General features: G+C 36.0%; 1 protein-coding gene across 1 annotated transcript; it reads right to left on the reverse strand.

The window, feature by feature from the left end:
* Positions 1–420: 420 nt before the first annotated feature.
* LOC113511495 (ecdysone oxidase-like) lies at positions 421–12,616 on the reverse strand. Its single transcript, XM_052891887.1, has 5 exons — positions 12,219–12,616; positions 9,753–9,834; positions 8,334–8,471; positions 2,870–3,003; positions 421–2,005 (listed from the first exon to the last, which is right to left on the reverse strand). The coding sequence occupies exons 3-5, from the start codon at positions 8,446–8,448 to the stop codon at positions 503–505; spliced, it is 1,752 nt and encodes a 583-aa protein (XP_052747847.1). The 5' UTR covers positions 8,449–8,471; positions 9,753–9,834; positions 12,219–12,616; the 3' UTR covers positions 421–502.
* Between the last annotated feature and the right edge of the window lie 9,450 nt (positions 12,617–22,066).

The raw sequence follows: 22,066 nt of genomic DNA on the forward strand, positions 1-22,066 counted from the left end.
ATTATTACGTGTTGCGTATATCAAATTTAGCTAAATTTCTAAATCACTAACCATTATGTTAACAAAACAAAATATTATAAATATTAAAACCCTTAGAGTGAAATTACATGGATTAAACTTAACAGTATAACTGGTTATGTGATTAGAATTATGTTGTTTAATTCTTCTACCATTAGCATGTGTATGGCTGCCAACATTCGAAAATCAACCACAGCTATTGCTACCAGCAGTGCCTAAGCCTTCCATATACTAATATGAAATAAAATGGTAGCATCAATCTCCGAATATTACTTCACTACTGCACCCAAATCATTAAAATATTAATAATATGAGTTACACATTAGTTAACAAAAATATAAAAGTAAATAGTTAAAATACAACTTAACTTTTTTCGGATTTCAGGCAAATAAAATAGAAAAATATTATAATAACTTAATTTACTCTCAATTAAAAAGCATAATTTACAAACAAAAGCAACTATTAGAAATTAAATATCATTTTTTTACAATCCATAATATTTTTTCTTCAAAATGTCAGCTGCTTTTTCTGCAAGCATAATAACAGAGGCGCCTGGATCTCCACTGGTAATAGTTGGCATAGAACTGGCATCGATAACTCTTAGCCTATTTATACCAAGCACATTCAATTCAGCATCCAAAACGGACCCCATAGAACATGTACTGGTATAAAGGAATAAAGATACTAGAGTTTTCGGTATGTAACATCTCCAGTAATCTTTGCTTCTGTACTCATATTGGGAACAACTCTCCAAATGAAGGTCAACTAATTCAGCGCCAACTTTTTTAAACAATGTTGTATTTTCTATACGCATTAAATCTTCCAAATATAACACCATATTTTCCAAATCCTCTTTATCTGAGAAAAATCCCATGTTTATTATCGGCGGGTCATTTGGGTCCGTGCTTCGCAATTTAACAGAGCCACGAGATTTAGGATGAGCAATGTTGGGTATGTTGAACAGAATTTCCCTGCCTTCACCGGCTTCATGTAAAGTATTGCAAATATCATCATTGTAAGCGAACACAAAAGTACAAATTAGTATAAGAGTTGTAGGATCTTGAAAAATGAACCCAAAGGATTGGTAGTCTGGATAGCCTTGAGACTTATTTAAAGCATTATAACCGATTATACCTGGGAGAGGGAACTTGAAAGGGCTGGGCGGTATGGGAATCAATGTAAAACGCTTTTCCATTCTATAGACTATAGGAATAGCTGCATGATCTTGCAAATTGGATCCAACAGGTAGATCTGATATAACGCTTATATCAAATTTCTGTAATTCTTCTTTAGGCCCGATCCCTGAGAGCATCAACAATTTTGGACTGTTAAATGCTCCTGCAGATACAATAACCTCTTTTCTAGCTCTGAATGTTAAAGATTTACCTTCCTTAGTGACAACACTAACCCCTCTAGCATTTTTGTTCTTATCAAATATAATTTTGGTCACCAAAGTTTCTTTTAATAGTGACAAATTCTTGCGTCCTCTTCTAATAGGAAATAAATATGAAATAGCTGTACTTTGTCTAATTCCATTAGCAATTGTGAATAATATTTCCGAGTAACCGAGACTTTCTGTAGTATCTAGAACAGTTTCATATCCAATTTCTTGAAAGGCTTCTAAATATTTATTTGTTATGTCATGAGGTTCCCTTGTGGTTCCAACAGTACCATGGAGTCCATGAAGATCTTTATAATTAGATTTTAAAATCGCTTCATCCTCTAATTTTTCACTTTTCTTAAAATATGGCAAACAATTATTATAGGACCACCTTTGGTCTTTTACCGCTTCGACCCAAAGATCGAAGTCATGGGGAAATCCTCTGCAATAAATCTCATGATTCAACGAAGTAGAACCGCCAAGCATTTTTCCAGAAGTCAGTTCTAAATTCTTATTTTTATGTGTTTGCGCTGTGTAACCATCATTTTCAGATGTATAATTCCAGTCATAGCGTGAGGACGGCAAAAACAGGAATAACGCTGGTAACTAAAAGCATAGAAAAAATTATAGTTCGTTTAAAAGAGTAATATTAATTTCTTAATGACGTGTGATTTCAACATAGAATGGGCCACTCCTTTTTACAATTGGATCTCGTAAGAGGCAACTGAGGGAACCTAATTGTCGAGGGATGGACAGCAACATCCGCCTTTAAATATCGCCAGAGCCTAACTGCGGTTGCTAACTCGCCTGCCAAGCGTTTTATGAGAAGGACACTTTGTACAAAAGTCGATTGCTTGGGTACCTCTGTCCCATTCGTGTTGCAACCTTAAAGCAGTTGTGTTTGCATGACTATGTTTCGGTTTGAAGGCTGGGATATGACATGAATTTACTGGGTACGGAGAAATAACACCTGAGTCCTCAGGAATGGCAACGCATGGGGGGTATCATGGGTGAAACCAGTATACTCTGTTATGTTCATGGTACTGCTCATGTCTATAGGCGACGGTTACCACTTTCCATCAGGTGGACCGTCACCTTGTTTGCCATTCTAAGTTGTATAAAAAAAAATTAATTGTAATAGGCCGACGGTTCTACTTTCATCCTCACCTATCATCCCTCAATGATGCTCCGGCAGCATACACTCATAATGCAGGCGGGGTTAACATTCCATTTTCATCCATAAAAAAACAATCAAATTCTAAGTATAGCTTTATATAGCGTATTATATTCGGTAGCATATATTTTTGATAAGTATAAATATTTACATGGCTGTATTGCTTAAGGTAATTAAACAAGTGTTAAATCTAACACTATGTGATCAATGTTAAGTTTGTTTAATGCAAATAAACTTAACTCCATTTAAAAAAAAATCATGAATTAGTAATAGTTTTTGATGAAATCACCACTTACAACGGACTCTAATGGTGGATCTACGCCAGCTTCTATCCCCAGCACGCTGTACCTCCCACTCTCTGTCAGTCTGTTGACCAGCACGCTGCCCGCTGTCCCCACGCCTACTACGATAAAATCAAACGTGGCTCCATCTGGAAAATGAAATTCATTAATAAATCAACAGCCTTTTGCGGTAAGGTAATCCGTTATTGGTAGCCTGGAGGATAGGTGAAATTTAAATCGCATTACTTAAAGATTTTAAATAATCTATTTTCGCTATTTACTTAGGATTGTAGGGGAATCTACTGCTCATTGTCCATGCTACTGCTCGTGTCTATAGGCGACGGTTACCACTTTCCATCAAGTGAGCCGTCAGCTTGTTTGTCATTCTAAGTTGTATAAAAAACAATTCTGATAAGAAATAAAGAGGACTAAGTGGTCAGAAGGGTAGGTAGGTGGATTTAACTAACTTTCAAAAGGCCGGCAGCACACCTGCAATGCCGCTGGTGTTGTGGGTGATCATGGGCGGCGGTAGTCACTTACCATCAGGTGAGCCGCATGCTCGTTTGCCCCCTGTGTTGTAAAAAAAAAAAAAAAAAAAAAAAAAAAAAAAACTTTTTAAAAATAGCCAGACATTGAGCGCACCTTGTAGAAGTAGGAAGTGAGTTCCACAAACGAACTGCTTGCACGGAAAAGGATTTGGAGTAGAAAGAGGAAGAATGGGTAGGAATTATGAGTTGGAGGCTGTCAGTACAAGAAGGCAGTACAAGAAGTCAGTACAAGAATTGAGAAAGATTCCCAGTTTATCTTTACTGATTAGACGATTTACTCCAAAATGATACCACTTTTATAGTTCCACTAGTGTTTTTTATATTTATTTACATAACAAAATTATAGTTATAAGACATTACACACAGAGATACAAGAATGGTATGCTAAAATTCAAATCATTCTTTTTCTTTTTTTAAATATACTATATGGCTTCTTTCCAGCCATGACCATACCGCCCACCAAGGACTATATGACAATATTGTCCTTAATCCGCCCACCATGAATAAATACTCCATAAAATTAAGATAACTAGAAAATAAACAATGTCCTTGGTAGAAATTTAACAATATTACACTACATATAATAATGAACAAACATAACATAATATTTTGAACTGCTTTAGACCTAAATTATAGTTATCAATTAATGTTAGACGCTCACTCTTAAATAAACAAAATAACTTATTCAGTTAACGGTAGAAAACAAAATTTTGATACAGCCCTTTTTATAATACTGTTTTTGTAACAACACGTGTAACATCGTCCATTCCCGGGTGCTTATCAACTATAATACCATAAAGCCATCATGTTGGCGGAAGATCATTCTCCATCACCAACACTATGTCACCTATTTGTAGTTGTGGGACCTTATGATTACATTTATACCTATGATGAAACCGAAGGAGAAACTTAAGTAAACTTCTATATATTATTAATGAGATTATAGTGTGAAAACTGTGTAAAATAATGCACTGATGACATGTACTATTAATATTAGTACATTGCGACTGTCCATTAACTCTTAGAGTTTCATCTTCATCATTCCACGGATTCGAGAAGGTAAGTACAATTTTCTTTTCTAATCTACTAATAATAACACTACCTATAATAACACTACTGCTAATCTTTCTTTTTTCTTTCAGGTTCTTTAATTCATCAACCAGGTAAGTTTCTTGAAGATTCTTTAGATACTGTAACCATTTATTCAAAAGTTGTATAAGTAATTCTTCATATAAACCTATTTCAGAGAGCCATAACTTTTGAATGAATATTTTTGCTCGAATAACAACAGGTGCTAACCATCCAACTGGATCAAAAATCCGAGAAATTTCGGAAATAACTTTTCTTTTAGTTACAGGTGCCTTCAGTTCAGGAAGTTGTACAACATATTCAAAATGATCACAACTTCGATTCCAGGTAAGTCCTAGAATTTTCATAACACTATTTATTTTTAATTGCACGCTTTCTTGTGAAGCTATATCTTCTTCATTAATTACTTTCAATAATTCCTCACTATTACTACTCCATTTCTGAAGCTCAAATCCTTTTTTAATAACTCTTTTATGTCCTTATAGATTTTAATACCTTCTTCGACTGATTCACAACCTGTTAGTAAATCGTCCATATAAAAATGATTTAGAACTCTTTCAGCAGCAAGAGGATAATTTTTGCCTTCATCATAAACAATTTGATGTAAACACCGAACAGCAAGGTAAGGTGCTGATGCCGTTCCAAATGTTACTCGTAATAGTCTCATATGTTGCAGTTCACTTTCCGGATGATCACGCCATACCAGACGTTGAAAGTTAGTATGTCTTTCTTCAACCTTTATCTGTCTATACATTTTAATTATATCAGACACAAGACATATAGGATAACGACGCCAACGTATTAAGAGATGACGCAAGTCAGCTTGAAGAGTGGGTCCTACTAATAAATCTTGATTTAAAGATACGCCATTTGTACCAGGACAACTTGCATCGAAAACAACTCTTACTTTTGTAGTGGTTCTATCCTCCCGCACCACTGCATGGTGCGGTAAATAGACTGCTTCAGGATCATCTTGTTCAGTTATTGGTACTTTCTCCATGTGTCCTAATTCTAGATATTCTGAAATGACTTCAGCGTATTTAATTTTTAAATTAGGATCCATTGATAATCTTTTTTCTAGTTGCAGAAATCTTTTAGTTGCAATAGTTTTAGAATTGCCATATTTACAACTGGGATCATCACTACGGAATGCAAGATTAACTATATATCTCCCTGAACTGTCCCGCTTCGTAGTATTTGTAAATATTTCTTCACATTTCTTTTCTTCCTCAGATAAATGTTTTTTAATATCTATATTGTTTTCAGCTTCCAATTCCCAAAATTTCCTTAATAAGTCATCTTCACTTACATGAGAAATATGCATACTAATCAGTGGCCTTTGTATATTATTTGTTTCATCTAAATTAACAGGGCCAGAAATAATCCAACCAAGCGTTGTTCGCTGAGCTATAGGTACACCTGGTGGACCTTTGATTACACCATCTAACAAGATCTGACTGTAAACATTAGCTCCGAGAAGAATATCGATTTTGTTTGGTGTATGAAATGATGGATCTGCCAGTTTGATATTTGAAAACTCCGACCACAGTTCTACAATAATTTGCCTCTCAGGGAGGATTGAAGTGAGTTTACTCAATACAAAAGCTTGAACCTTAAACGTAAAATTGGGATCATGAAGTGATTGTAATGAAACCGATACCATAGACTTAGAGGTCAATGAATGACCCTGATCACTTCCTAATCCTGTAATAACACTTTTGTGTGATATCTTCTTTAAGGTCAGCAATTGAACAGCAGATTCAGTAATAAAACTAGCTTGAGAACCTGGATCTATTAAACATCTCAGTGTGATACCATTACCTGATTTCGATTGTGCGCTAACTAATGCTGTTGCAAGTAAGACTTGACAGTTTGAGGTCGAAACACAGGCTGTGACACTAGTGGATTGATCTACAGACGATGATGTTGTTGCATGTGCAACGACATCTTGTTCAACCGATTGATTTACGATACCTGTAGTGTCGGTTGAATTGATATTGGTAACATTTTTTAAATGGAGTAGAGAATGATGCTTCCGTCTGCATAAACGGCAACGAGAGATTTGACGACAAGCATATACAGAGTGCCCTGAACATAAACAGTTAAAGCACAAACCCCTGGATTGGACGAATTCGCGTCTAGTGTTAGTTTCAGTTTTAGAAAACTTTTTACAATTTGCTAAACGATGACTTTCAGAACAGTAAGGACATATAAAATTGGCTGTGTGATATACTTTAGAACTATTATTAATAACATTACTTTTATGCACTACATTAGACTTATACAATTTTGTATCAATACATTCTAACGCTCTAAATCTAGTTTCTAGAAAGTCTTGGAACTGCTTCAAGGTAGGCAACTCATCTGAGAACTCGCTGATTTTAAGTTCCCATTGCTTGCGAGACTCCATATCTAATTTTTGACTTATAATGTAAATAACAAGCACGTCCCAGGTACTGATGTCTATTCCTAAATTGTTAAGCCCATGAAGACATTCATTAGTAGTATCTAGCAACTCCTTTAGTGTACTAGCTGATTCAGTACTGATGTTTTTTTGATTCATAAACCTTTTCAGAATACAGTTTGAAAGATATTTTTTATTATTATATCTTTTCTCCAATTGTTCCCAACAAATAGTATAATTATTATGAGTAATCGGTACATGACGTAGTAATTGCTCCGCTTCCCCAACTAATAATCCTTTCAAGTAATGTAGTTTTTGTACGTCATCTAAATGTTTATTATTGTGTACCAATGATACGAACAGATCTCTAAAACTAATCCATTCTGAATATTTGCCTGAGAACGGAGATATAGATATCTTGGGTAGCTTTAAATTGCAATTAAGATCTTTATTACTATTGTTTTGTTCGGAACAACTCGCACTTTTAGTACTAGACTGCCTTAAACTAGTCAACGCTTCCTTCAGTAGAAATTTGTATTCTATATATAACTCTTCAGTAGAATCATAGACGTTATTACATACGTAGGAACTAGCATTCAAATCTTTGTAGTTTGTATTTTGAATGAGTTTTGTATGTGTCGAACTAAACTGACGCCATAATTCTTCTAAAGCTTCCAATCTAGTACTAATATAATCTATAGAACGAAGTCGCTCCTTGGGTGCCTTTTTGAAGTTAGATTTTGCTCTACTAATTCTTTCACTTAAATCAAGCTGTACTTTTATATATGAATCCATTGTATAAATTTAATAATAAAGTTTCAATAATATCCAAAGTTTTTACAAGTAAATATTTATATGAAATGTTTAGAGTAAATTCCTTAGTCTTCTGTAATTAGATAAATAAAATGTACTCACAGTTCACCAGCACTTATCACTTACAATACTATGTTCAGTTCTGCTTTGATGTCCTTACGGCTGCAATATGACGATACAATGTTCAACAACAACAATTGACGCTCGCCGACTTCGTACAAAAAAGCAGTTTAAATTTGTCGTTAATCCTCGATACTCCGACTCGATGGACCAAAAATATACGATTTACTCCAAAATGATACCACTTTTATAGTTCCACTAGTGTTTTTTATATTTATTTACATAACAAAATTATAGTTATAAGACATTACACACAGAGATACAAGAATGGTATGCTAAAATTCAAATCATTCTTTTTCTTTTTTTAAATATACTATATGGCTTCTTTCCAGCCATGACCACTGATCTTAGCGCTTTGACGCCTTAACCAGTCTCTATGAAATTTGGTATACAAGTTTTATATAGAATAAAGATAGTGACAGGCTACTTTTTAAACATATTCGTGTCACGTGGTAGGCATGAGGAGTAAGGTGAGTAGGATAAAAATAAAAATGAAGGTACAAACCTCTAACTGGTGTCTCGCTTGGCCACAAGTGGGATGTTATACTAAGGGTAACTGCCAACCCCAGAAGTGCCAACTGAATTGTCCTGATCAAAATCACCGCTAAGGTTGCGTCCATGATCCTCGTTTTGCGGAGAACACCTGTTTTTAGTTAGTAAAAAAATCTAGTCTAGAGGGACAACTTATATAGAAGACGTCTACATTGGTCTCTCATGTCTCATCCATGTTTACTCCGTGAAACAGCTGTTCTGACTCGACTATATATCGATTTTAAATTTGGAATATGACATTGAAATTAGAGAGTACGCGAACATTACGTAGTAACAACGTAACAACGATTGAGTACGCAAGAAGGGTACAATTGGCATGATGACGATGATCTGTGATGCCCATAATGCCATATCCCATCCGTTATAGGACATTACTTAAAATACAAATTATTAAAGATTCTATTTTAGGAGTTTTTCGGTATTTAAGATGTATAATTCTAACGAAGTTTCTCGAACGTTGATTATCTTAAACTGAATAAATCATCATCATATGAACAATTTTTTTTATTAAACTTAGAACGGCAAACAAGCTGACGGCCCACCTGATGGAAAGTGGTAACCGTCGCCTATAGACATGAGCAGTACCGTGGACATAACAGAGTGTACTGTTTCGCCCATGATACCCCCAATGCGTTGCCATTCCTGAGTATTCAGGTGTTTTTCCTCTGTACCCTGTTAATCCACTGCCATATCCCTCCATTCAAACCGAAACAAAGCCATGCAAACTCAACTGCTTCACGGTAGAAACTCGAAAGGGACAGAGGTGCCCAAACAAACGACTTTTGTACAAAGTCTCCCTCTGCTAGACGTAAGACTCCTCCATATGGGGGATTTGCCAGTAGTTGCCACGCTTGGCCGGCGCATTGGCAACCGCAGTTAGACTTTGGTGATGTTTTAAGAGGGACGCTGCTTCCCATTCGTCGACTATTAAATTTCCTCAGTATATATAAATGTTACAGAGAAGTAAGTATTGACAATAGAAAGATATTGAAGCTGTATCCTCTCATCTTAATGACAATTAATTAACCCGCCACAAAGTAAAGTTTCATCTCAACCATCTGGACGAGTGGCGGTCCTCCACCGTGCGTTTTTCAAGGCACTTTCTTCCACGCACAACCACTCTTTAGAATCAACTTTCAACAGTATTTCCGAACCAATACAACAACATAACCTTCAAGAAAAGAGCATATTCCTTTTTAAAAGGCCGGCAGCACACACACCCGCCCATGACCACCCGCAACACCAAAGGCATTGCGTCTTTGGTGTTGCGGGTGGTCATGGGCGGCGATAATCATTTACCATCAGGTGAGCCGCAGACTAATTTAGCCCATGTTTTTTAAAAAAAATGCATAAAATAACAAAAGTAACATACCAGTAGCTCCTCAGATCCTCAGCAGATACCTCCTACCTTTAAGTCTGCGAGTAAGTGAAATTATCGCATACAGTCCATATGCCTGTAAAATTAATAAATTCTTTTTTAATTCTACCTATTAAATTTAAATGTGCACTATATGTATATTATATACCTACTTTCAATCAAAATGACGATTATTCGGTAATAATAATAACCTATTATATATATTTTGGACAATGCAAAGATAAGCCATATTACAGTTCGGCACACAAGAAAAACAAACCAGATATAATGGAAATAGATGGCGTAATTTTTACAACAGACTTCAGTAATAAGAATATTCTCAATTCGACTTTTTTTTAATAGTTGCAAACTTCTTATTACTTTTATAGGTTTATTTTATTCACTTTTATAACATTTTTTTTTTGCTTTTTTTGTTTTTATAATTGTAATATATAATTAATAGTCTGTCTTCTGCAGTTTTCTTCCTTACACTTATTTTCCTTTAAATAAATTGTTTTATTATACTAAATACATCAATGTACAGCCCATTATATCGTCCACATTAATATGGTCTCTATTCTAAAACCTATTATTACTAAATATATATAATATATAATAAATTCTATTTTTTTTTTTATTTTGTTTCCATTTCCCCTTATACATAGAGAAGGCAAAAGGACTAAGCCTATACAGCCATTGTCTTCAGTTTATATTTGGTAATAACAGTTATATTTTTTTTTAATTGTACGTATGACTACAACATGATACGGACATGACAATGAAAATGTCATCTAAGACAGTGACATGTGAGGTTGACAGATAGGTATTTAAGATGGCTTCAGAAATGAGAGTAAACCACATTTATTATTTTTCGTACAACTTATTTTTTTTTTATACAACTTAGAATGGCAAACAAGGTGACGGCCCACCTGATGGAAAGTGGTAACCATCGCCTATAGACATGAGCAGTACCATGGACATAACAGAGTATACTGATTCGCCCATGATACCCCCCATTGCGTTGCCATTCCTGAGGACTCAGGTGTTATTCCTCTGTACTCAGTAAATTCACGCCATATCCCACCCTTCAAACCGAAACACAGCCATGCAAACACAACTGCTTCACGGTAGAAACACGAATGGGACAGAGGTACCCAAGCAATCGACTTTTGTACAAAGTCTCCCTCTGGTAAACAAGCTGTCTGACCAAATGATAGCAAATTTACTAGTAGTTTGACATCCACGTGGTTCCACCTATAAACCATCCTGATTAATTCTTGTGAAACTCATCAAGATGGGCTCACTGACTTGCTTTCATCTCTCACTGGTGCCCCGCCAGTGTATACTGATAACGCAGGCGGGAATAACATTCTATTATCACCCATTATAAAAAAAAAAACAAAATGAAGACAAATAATAACTGTTCACCGATTTTAACAAGTGATTGTGTTGCTGGCCTTGAAACCTGAAGTCTTACTAGCTTAGTTGGAGAAAAAACACTTGCGATATCTATTTAAAATATAAATCTATGTCACAGACATCAGCTGGGTACACAGCCAGAACACGTAATATGAAATTTTGAGGAGACTCAGTCGATTCATAAAATATTAATAATTATTATAAACTTAACTAACCTTGCCTACCTGTTAAAACCGGTATTGTTTTTTAGCTAATTCTTTATCCTAAATGCAAAACAATACATGTTTTCAAAACGGATTACAATCTCTAACATGATAGAAGAAACAACACACATTTGTTCTGGTTTCATACAAAAGCTACTGCACCAAATTTGATGCGGTTTTCACAATTATGTTTCTGAGGGGTGATTTTAAAATTTGGAATGTTTTTTTAAATCTACTGCCAATATCCACGAGTTTGAAGTTACGGGCAAAAACTAGTTCAATATTAAAAAAATAATCTTATTTCATATAAGTAAATTGTTACTAGAGGACATGTTTTGTACATGGAAGATATTTGAGAAAAAAGCATATGAGGGGTCTCGAAGGACCAATAGATACTAAAGCAACATTTTATTAGAAGTTAGGTTTATCTATTTGTCTGTCTGTCTATCTGTCTATGAAGAATAAAATGTATATAATTAAATATATGTATATACATAGGTATAATTATAGCCCACTAGTACATAAACGATATATCTCTTTTAGAAAAAACACTATATCCTGAAGAGTTAAAAAAAAAACACGCTACAAAAAACATCTTGACATTCCTATCATTGATAGGGATAGGAATTAGCAGCGAACTTTAAAAAAGCGCGACCACAAAAGATCATAGAAAGGTCGCAGTGTCACAGGTTTTTCTGCCAATAAAAAGCCCATCTCCCAATAATAGTATGGAATATTTAAATTACTGTGAACATCCACCGTATCTTCGTCGAAAATAACGTTTGAATTTGTCGTCACCTTGTTTTATATATCCAGTAAATAATATTAAAAAAAAAAATAGATTAAAATAAATACTTACGTCGTCTATTTGCTTCTGATCTATGTCTCTGATTTAAAAATAATAAATAATAATATATTTGTATCTTAATTTAACTGAAATAAAATATCTTTAACATACACATATGCACGTCTGCTTTGTTTACTTCATATATTATGTACCGAGAAAAAATAAATAAAAGAAAACAAAATAAAAAAAGCAAATAAATACATTAAAATACTAAAGAATTAATAATTACATTAAATAAGTTATATAGTAAACAAATAATACAATAGTTTATTTACTCGTCTCTATAAATAAATAAATAAATAAAACAAAGGTTGTATTTATTAAAATAAAATAAAAAAAGACGTGTATAGTGTATAAAAATCGACAATAAAATTCACTCTACATTTGACGTTCTGTTTTATATGAACGGTCGTTTGATAAAAACGAAATAATAGACTCTAGACTACGAACTAATTAAGGTGTATAGTGTAAATGTGTTTTAGAAGCTACCATTACGACTTGTTAACTACCTAGATACATAATAATAGATATATATATAAATATTTCCTAAAACATGCTTGGAAATGTAAATATTTTGACAGTCTTCTTCGAGATAAATCAAAATTGCACATACTGGCCAGATACATGCGGCCAGCGGCCAGCAAAAGTTGTATGAAAATTGACAAAAAAAAAACCAAGGAACATTATGGCGCGTGAAAAATTATTATTGTTCGTTATTCGTCATTGAACTTAAAAAGTAAAATTGTGTTTTTGATTTCCGCGCATTGTTTGAGAAAAGTACCAGCCTTGGCCACAATTAGGCATTGATAGACTCACGTATGTGTGCCTCGGCTACACCTCGGCCCATATTTGCGCGTTCGTTTATTAATGCCTCAGTTGCTGGCCGCTGCAGTAATGTACTATACCTTTAGGTCTGTTGATAGACCTTGCAAAAGTTATTTTTTTAATGGATGATAATGGAACGGTAACCCCGCCTGCGCTAACGGTATACGCTGGCGGGGCACCAGTGAGCATCCCTCACATAGTTGAAAATAAAAAGACCAATTAGCCCATCGTGATGAATACACTTGGAATTCAGCACGATGGTTTCCAGGGGGGACCACATGGAAGTCGACCTGCCCGGGCATATTGCTAGCAATGGGACTGCTAGTCTGCATCACTAACAATCCCTTCCTCCCCTCATGCAACTAGTAATTATATAATTGCGAAAATTTCTTAATATTTTCTAATATAATTGTAGTCTACTTTTGTTATAATCTTTATTGTTTACCAAAAAATCGACTCCCAAATTTCCTGTCAAATTTTTCTTCGCTAAATCTTTTATGACGATGCAAGACTCCATTTCTAGCGATATACCCTATCAGGAAACCCTCAAAATCAACTGTCAAAGTCGATGTGATTATTTCATAGCAAATTCGCCATAACCGTGTGACCATCCTCTTCCATTATCCATCCATAGAATAGATCATCCCTTCCTTTCCCGTGGGTGTTGTAAGAGGCGATTAAGGAAAGACGAAAGATGGGCAGCAGCGTCTTTCTTTAAATATCAGTAAAGCCTAACTGCGGTTGCCAACCCGCCTGCCAAGCGTGGCAACTGCTGGCAAAACCTGTATGGGGGAGGCCTATGTTCAGCAGTGGACAACTAACAGCCAATACGATAATCTGCCATTGCGTGTTTGAAACGACTACCAAACCTTTTTTTTTAAATCAATTAGCATACAGCTCACCTGATGGTAAGTGAGTACCGCCGCCCATGATCACCCGCAACACCAGAGGCATTGCAGGTGTGCTGCCGGCCTTTTAAAAAGGAATATGCTCTATTCTTGAAGGTTATGTTGTCGTATCGGTTCGGAAATACTGCTGCTGGAAGTTGATTCCAAAGAGTGGTTATGCGTGGTAGAAAGTGCCTTGAAAAACGCACGGTGGAAGACCGCCATTCGTCCAGATGATTGGGATGAAACTTTAGTTTATGGCGGGTGCTGGACAGATTCCTAATTTTAAGTTTAGTGTGTTTAGAAAAGTGAGTTTTTTTTTTTAATGGATGACAATGGAGTGGTAACCCCCTCCCCCGCGCGCTAACGGTATACGCTGGCGCTGGCGGGGCACCAGTAAGTGATGATAGGTGACGATGAAAACGCAGGTCAGTTAGCCCATCGCGATGAATATACTAGGAATTCAGGACGATGGTTTCCAGGGGGAGCCACGTGGTGGTCAACTTAACAGGGTATATTGTTAACAGTGGGTGTGATAATCCGCAATACTAACAATCCCTTCCCCCCTCGTAAAGTGAGCTGTAATACCAAAGGATTAGAACTACAATGTAAAATTAAAATAAAAATACCTATTAATTCTATAAATGTGTTGGTCTGATAACACAACAGCCTTAGTGACGTAGTATTTTGGATTAGAAACATTCCGTAGGCATATCAGTGAACTGTGTCAGAATGTAAATAGTCATTAATGACTTTAAATTTAAGTCTGTAAATAGATAGATGCTCTTTACTGTTTCCTCCAATAGATTACGATAGTAAATTTATTATACGTACGAATTTAGTAGTTAAGGGATGTAAAATGTAAGTAACGTCCTTCTTGAAACACCATCAAAGCCTAACCGGTCGCAAAAGCTGCCTAGCGTGGCAACTACTGACAAAACCTCCCAAGGGGGAGGGATTGTTAGCAATAGAGTTTCATAGCTCCGTTGCTAGCAATATGCCTTATTAGGTCGACCTTCAAGTGGTTACCCCTGGAAACCATCGTGAACAATTCTTGTTGAATTCGTCACGACGGGCTAACCGACCTACTTCATCCTCACCTATCATCCTTCAGTGATGCCCTGCCGGTGTATACCGATAGTGCGGGTAGGGTTACCTTTTCATTATCTTCCATTAAAAAAAAAACCCCAAGGGGGAGACTTCAGCAGTGGACCGTTAAAAGCTGATATGATAATCCCTGTCAGCTAATGTGGAATGTTGACCACCACGCCGTCAGTTGTTGAAAGCGTGCGTGCGTGCGTGCGTGCGTGGTTTGAGTGAGTGAGTGAGTGAGTGAGTGTGTGTGTGTGTGTGTACGTGGATGTCTATACAAAAAAAGTACAACCGAATTGATAACCTGCTTCTTTTTGAAGTCAATTGAAAAGTGTCCTATGTCAATCCAATATGCTTTTGTACCAAATTTCAATCAAATCCGTCCAGACATTTAATTCTAAATGAGAAACAAACATCCAAAGATGATTCACAGAACATCCAGACCCGACTCTATTCAGAAAATTTCGTGTTCTATTGTCCATAACGGGAATTAAACCCGAGACCCCATTACACATAGAAACATAACCGCTACTACGTGGGGGCAAAGAGATTGTTAGTAATGGAGACTAAAAATCCCATTGCTAGCAATATACTTAACCAGGTCGTCCTCCTCGCGGTTCTCCCTGGAAACTATCATGGTTAATTCCTGTTGAATTCATCATGATGAGCTAACTGGCCTGTTTTCATTCTCATCTATCACCCTTTACTGGTGCTCCGCTAGCGTATCCCGTTAGCGAAGGCGGGGTTACCATACCATTTTCATCCACTAAAAAAAATCCGTAAATACGTTATGAAGGTCTTCTTATGTAACATGTAAATAAAGTATGAATATAATTATAAAGTAATTTACACTTTAATTACAAATAGTATATAAATTGTTATTTTAATGTAAAAATACAGAGCAAAAGCTGTGACAACATATTTAATTTTACATGAAGGTGACTCCGTTGCTGATGGAACGGTTATCTCCAAGTCATGGCAAATAGACTGAATTCGAACGGAAGTTGTTTTTTATCTTAAAAAAGAAATTAAAAATAAATGTGATAAAATTGTCAATTCGTAGCAGCCTAATGTATAGAAAATGTTATACGGCCGTATAACCCTACCAAATTCAGATACAACCTGCTTGCATACTTTCAACATAAACTGTGTCGAATATATAATCTAGTAATGTAAAATTTGTTACTGACAAATAATTGACATATCAAACATTTTTTATACACTAAACTGCTATGAATTAAGAAAAATAGCAACTGATGGTGTATCTGTCGTCCTCTTTTTACTAATTATATTTGCATAAGAAGAAAGGAGGCCACCATATGATTTACAGTTTTTATTTTATCATTCCTTCTATTTAATTCCTTGTTCTTAAATTACTACTAACGAGTCGTTAAATGACTAGTACTTATTTTGTATATACATTAATTACTATGAAAATAAATTGATAATATTTAAAAAATTTATAAAATTATTAAACACGAAAATAGAATATTTTTAAGGTAATTTAAATAAATTAATTGATATATTCTTTTAATATATTCTTAATAAACAGTGTTTTGATTCCGGTAGGCAAAAGAATCACTGACAAAATGGCGGTTCATATTAGACTCTAAAGTAACATAATCTTACACATGTTCATTAAATTCCACTGAATTAGACTAAGTCTTCGCAGTATAGTAATGAAAATAAAAAATTAAATTACGCCCAATTAACCTCAAAAACGTAAATAGCCATTTGAGGTTAATTAGTCTAATTAAGAAATCAAACTACCTTATTTATTTAAAAACATTTTTTAGACAAAATTGATGGAATGGTAACCCCGCCTGCGTTGTGAGTACACGCTGGCTGGCCACCAGTTTTTGTTTTTAAGGATGATAATGAAATATTAACCCCTCCTACGCTATCGATATACGCTGGCAGGAGACCAGTGAGGAATGATAGATGACAATGAAAAGGCAGGTCAGTTAGCCCATCGTGATGAATACACTTGGAATTCAGCATGATAGTTTCCAGGGGGAATCACGTGGAGGTCGACGTGACAGGGTATATTGCTAACAATGGGACTGGTAGTCCGCATTACTAGCAATCCCTTCCTTCCCCACCCCTACACGGGCGGGCTACTAGTTAAGGACGATAGGTAAGGACGAATGTAGGTCCGTTAGCCCATCTTAATGAATTCACTGACAATTAATCACAACGGTTTCCAGCAAAAATTGTGTATTTTTGTTTCTCATAATATAGAGTATCCATATTTGTAGATCAGGCGATGGAATTTAAAAAGCACCTTTTTTACTGTTGATTAAAAATACTAAACAGCCTCTGAGTAATTTTATCAAATGCCAAAGTAGAAAGGTCAGATCAAGGATATTCTGAATATTTACAGGCGCTGTAAAAATAACATAATTGTCTCTTTATAAATAACGAGCGACCCGCCCCAGCTTCGCACGGGTGCAATGCAGCACCGCTATGTCCCTACATTTTAAATCTATAATATCTTCGGAGATATTCATTTAAATTACATGCTGTAAAGGGCCATATTGATCTATATTAAATGGACAATGTATTTAAGGTACTTAATTACATTGATAATACATTGATGATTAATAAAAATTAATGCCGTATTGCTTAAAATCTTGCTTCGTAAATAAGCCATTTTTCCCCGTAAAATATAAAGGATAAAAATGCTTATTGTGGGTTAACCTTAAGAGATAAACATATACCATCGCGGACTTTTTTGTTGACCTTTTTAAGTTGTACAATATTGTAGTACATTATTTTGATTTATCTCGTGGGGTTCAGCCAGCGTTCGCAATGGAAACGTTAAAAAATGTGTTTATTTACGACATCACATTGGAAACCACTAAATTTATCAGTGTTTCTCTACAATATTATGCATGTATTATACATACACCAGAGGGAGACTTTGTAAAAAAGTCGGTTGGGCGACGGTTACCACTTTCCATCAGGTGGGCCGTCAGCGTTTTTTTTTTTACAAAACAGGGGGCAAACGAGCATGCGGCTCACCTGATGGTAAGTGACTACCGCCGCCCATGATCACCCACAACACCAGCGGCATTGCAGATGTGCTGCCGGCCTTTTAAAAAGGAATATACTCTTTTCTTGAAGGTTATGTTGTCGTATCGGTTCGGAAATACTGCTGCTGGAAGTTGATTCCAAAGAATGGTTGTGCGTGGAAGAAAGTGCCTTGAAAAACTTACAATCCGCCATAAACTAAAATTTCATCCCAACCATCTGGACGAGTGGCGGTCCTCCACCGTGCGTTTTTCAAGGCACTTTCTTCCACGCACGACCACTCTTTGGAATCAACTTCCAGCGGCAGTATTTCCGAATCGATACGACAACATAACCTTCAAGAAAAGAGCATATTCCTTTCTAAAATGCCGGCAGCACACCTGCAATGCCGTTGGTGTTGTGGGTGATCATGGGCGGCGGTAGTCACTTACCATCAGGTGAACCGCATGCTCGTTTGCCCCCTGTAAAAAAAAACTCAAGTTATAGAATGATCTTTTTTCCTAGAGACTACAACATGGGGTTCTTCAAAAAAGGCGTATTAAAATTTCTTAAGTATCGGAAACACACGCGTGACACCCGTGGTGTTGAAGCCGTCCATAGGCTGCAGTAACCGTTTACCACCAGACGAGCCGTATGCTTGTTTGCCGCCATAGTAGTATAAAAAATAAGTATGGAATACTCAAACTTTTTATCGTTTATCGACCTATGTTCCTTTCATTACATTGATAAAATATCCCTTAGAATGAGTCTGATTATTTCGGTTTCACACTGTATTAAAAACAATTCCTCCTCCCTCCGTTTTTATAGTCGCAAACGTCAATTTACTACCCTTGTTATCCAGTATCAGACTCAAGGGGCGGTGCCCGGGGGCACCGAGATCCAAGAGGGGCGCCAAAGTACTAAAGGAGCGCTTAGTAATGTTATAAGACGTTAAAGAAACTCAGACCCAGTGTGAGTGCCATCGAATTCGAGAGGACATTTTTAAAACCCCATATAGATTTCACCATAGGGAGACTTTATACAAAAATCGATTGCTTAGGTACCACTTTCCCATTCGTGAAACAGCTGTGTTTGCACGGCTGTGATTCGGTTTGAAGGGATATGGCGAGAATTTACTGGGTACAGAGGAATAACACCTGAATCCTCAAGAATGGCAACGCATGGGGGGTATCATGGGCGAAACAATATACTCTGTTAAGTCCACAGTACTGCTCATGTCTATAGGTGGATGGTTTAATGGCAAACAAGCTGACGGTCCATCAGGTGGACCGTCAGCTTGTTTGCCATTCTAAGTTGTATAAAAAAAAAGATACCGGATCAAGTGGGCCCTGTTTGGTTTTCAGGCAGGAGGGGCCCGTTTAAAACCCATGACGTCCCTGGTGCTACATGTCACTTTAAAAATTAAAATTGTATCTTTTTATTTCTTGCAGTTGATAAAGAATGTTAAACGTACCCCAGTATATAATTTTATCAATCCAAAGTCAAGACGCACGGCACGGAAAATATTCGGAATCGACATCACAGGCACGGTAAATACAAATCTTTTAATAAATAATGCTTATTTCATATTCGTACCTCCATAATTCAACTTTCCAACTTAATATTTCTCTATATGAATATAGGCTAAGATCCCACCGCTAATTTCGGCAGGTATAAGACTTTTTAATAAAACTTGCATGAGTGAAAATATGATTAATGTTTTTTTTTTTTTTATGTGGTCGTGTAGAAAAAGTAATAAGCGATAAAAATGGCAAACAAGCATATAGTCCATCTCATAGTAAACGATCACTGTAGCCGATGCACCGGCGGAGTTGTCACGTGTGCCTAGCCCACCCCATCATCCATTTAGTGTAAGTTTTATCCTAACTTATCAAAAACTCGGTTTCAATGAAATTTTTAAAATATAATAGTAATTTAAATAACATTAAATAATTGTATATTTGCATGCCTACATCGCTTAAGGCAATTAAACGGGTGCTAAACACGTGTTTAATTGCCTTAAGTTTTGTTTAACTACGTGCTTTTTGTTAATAATTTTAACTATTTAGTGCAAATAAATTCGTATCATTTCATTTCGATACTTAAAGGATAATTGAGAGAAGACAACTTTCGTTGTACTATTTTTTTGCTCATCTTTTATTTAAAATGAATTTCATTAAAAAGTCTTATGGCTGGAGAAATCATCAGCGAGATCTTAAACTATTACAAAACACACATTCTATGGCTTGTCGGGAATATTTCAACAAGTAAGAAGTTAGAAAAGTTTGGGCACGTGTAACGACGTCTCGACGTTTGATGAAATTGTGTGTCGAATATTTTGTTTTTTCCCCATAAACGAAGTAACGGATTCTATTCTCTTTTTTTATACTACGAAGGTGGCAAACAAGCGTACAACCCGTCTGATGATCAACGGTCACTGTGGCCTATGGACTATAACAAAAGGATAGTCACATGGTAAATTGGTAACTTGGTATGATTGATGGGATACCATCAGCCTCCCGTTGTTGGTCCTTCTAAGACCATGACGCTGCTCCTGTATACAGGCTGAGCAACGAGATATAACTATATGTAAAATAATCACAAATTTAAACCAATTAGGTATACCAGTAAGTAGCTACTTATAAGTATACTTATAGGTACTATCTATAAAATAATAGATTTCGAATTACATCCCTTTGTGCATGCACTAACAGCCAATTGGGTTGGTTTGTTCAAAAGGCAAAATCTATTGATTCCCATTTTGGGGTACCGTTGTGAACGGAACGCGTAGTAATTTCGGTGGCAGCCCATCCATTATTATCTGCTCGATCCATTCCACCCATAATTTACAATAATTTAGTCCAATTGAAATGGAGGGCCACGGAATGAAAACTAATATTTTGCGAGGGATTTTTTTTTTTCGTATAATACTCCTACAACCAACAATTTTGTTTTGATATCTCACCAAGCACCATTTGCGCGTCGTTTAATAAAATAACAGGATAATATTTCCTTGTTCTACATATTTAATAAGTTCGCTTTTAGATATTAATTTATTTACATTTTGTTCAAAATATATATTTTTTACCAGAGAGAGAGACTTTGTACAAAAGACGTTTACTTAGGCACCTCTGTTCCATTCGTGTTTCTACCGTGAAGCAGTTGTGTTTGCATGGCTGTGTTTCGGTTTGAAGGGTGGGATATGGCAGTGAATTTACAGGGTACAGAGGAATAACACCTAAGTCCTCAGGAATGGCAACGCATAGGGAGTATCATCATATATATATATATATATATATATATATATATATATATATATATATATATATATATATATATGTGTGTGTGTATGTATATATATATGTATATTTTTTATAGGTGATAATGAAATGGTAACCCCGCCTGCGCTAACGGTATATGCTGGCAGGGCACCAGTGAATCAGGTACCATCAGGTGAGCCGCATTCTCGTTTGCCCCCTGTTGTAAAAAAAAAATATTTCTTATCAGTTCTTCCTCCATCCTGGAATCCATTACCTTGGAGATCATCATGGTTAGTTATTGTCACGATGATCAAATGACCTCCTTCATTCCCACTTATTATATTTCACTATAATTATTATTTCATTTCCACCCATTAAGGATACACGAGTGGAACAAAAGTACCCAAGCAAACGACTTTTGTAGAAAACTTTCCTTTTATTACATATCTGTATAGGGAATTTTTTTTTTATACAACTTAGAATGGCAAACAAGCTGACGGCCCACCTGATGGAAAGTGATAACCGTCGCCTATACACATGAGCAGTACCATGGATATAACAGAGTATACTGTTTCGTCCATGATACCCCCCATGCGTTGCCATTCCTGAGGACTCAGGTGTTATTCCTTTGTACCTAGTAAATTCACGTCATATCCCACCCTTCAAACCGAAACACAGCCATGCAAACACAACTGCTTCACGGTTGAAACACAAATGGGACAGAGGTACCCAAGCAATCGACTTTTGTACGGTCTCTCTCTGGTAATTATACATAGAATGCTCA

The sequence above is a fragment of the Galleria mellonella genome, unplaced genomic scaffold, assembly GCF_026898425.1.
Source record: "Galleria mellonella isolate WM207_F2 unplaced genomic scaffold, CSIRO_AGI_GalMel_v1 utg146, whole genome shotgun sequence".
Classification (NCBI taxonomy): Eukaryota; Metazoa; Arthropoda; class Insecta; order Lepidoptera; family Pyralidae; genus Galleria; species Galleria mellonella.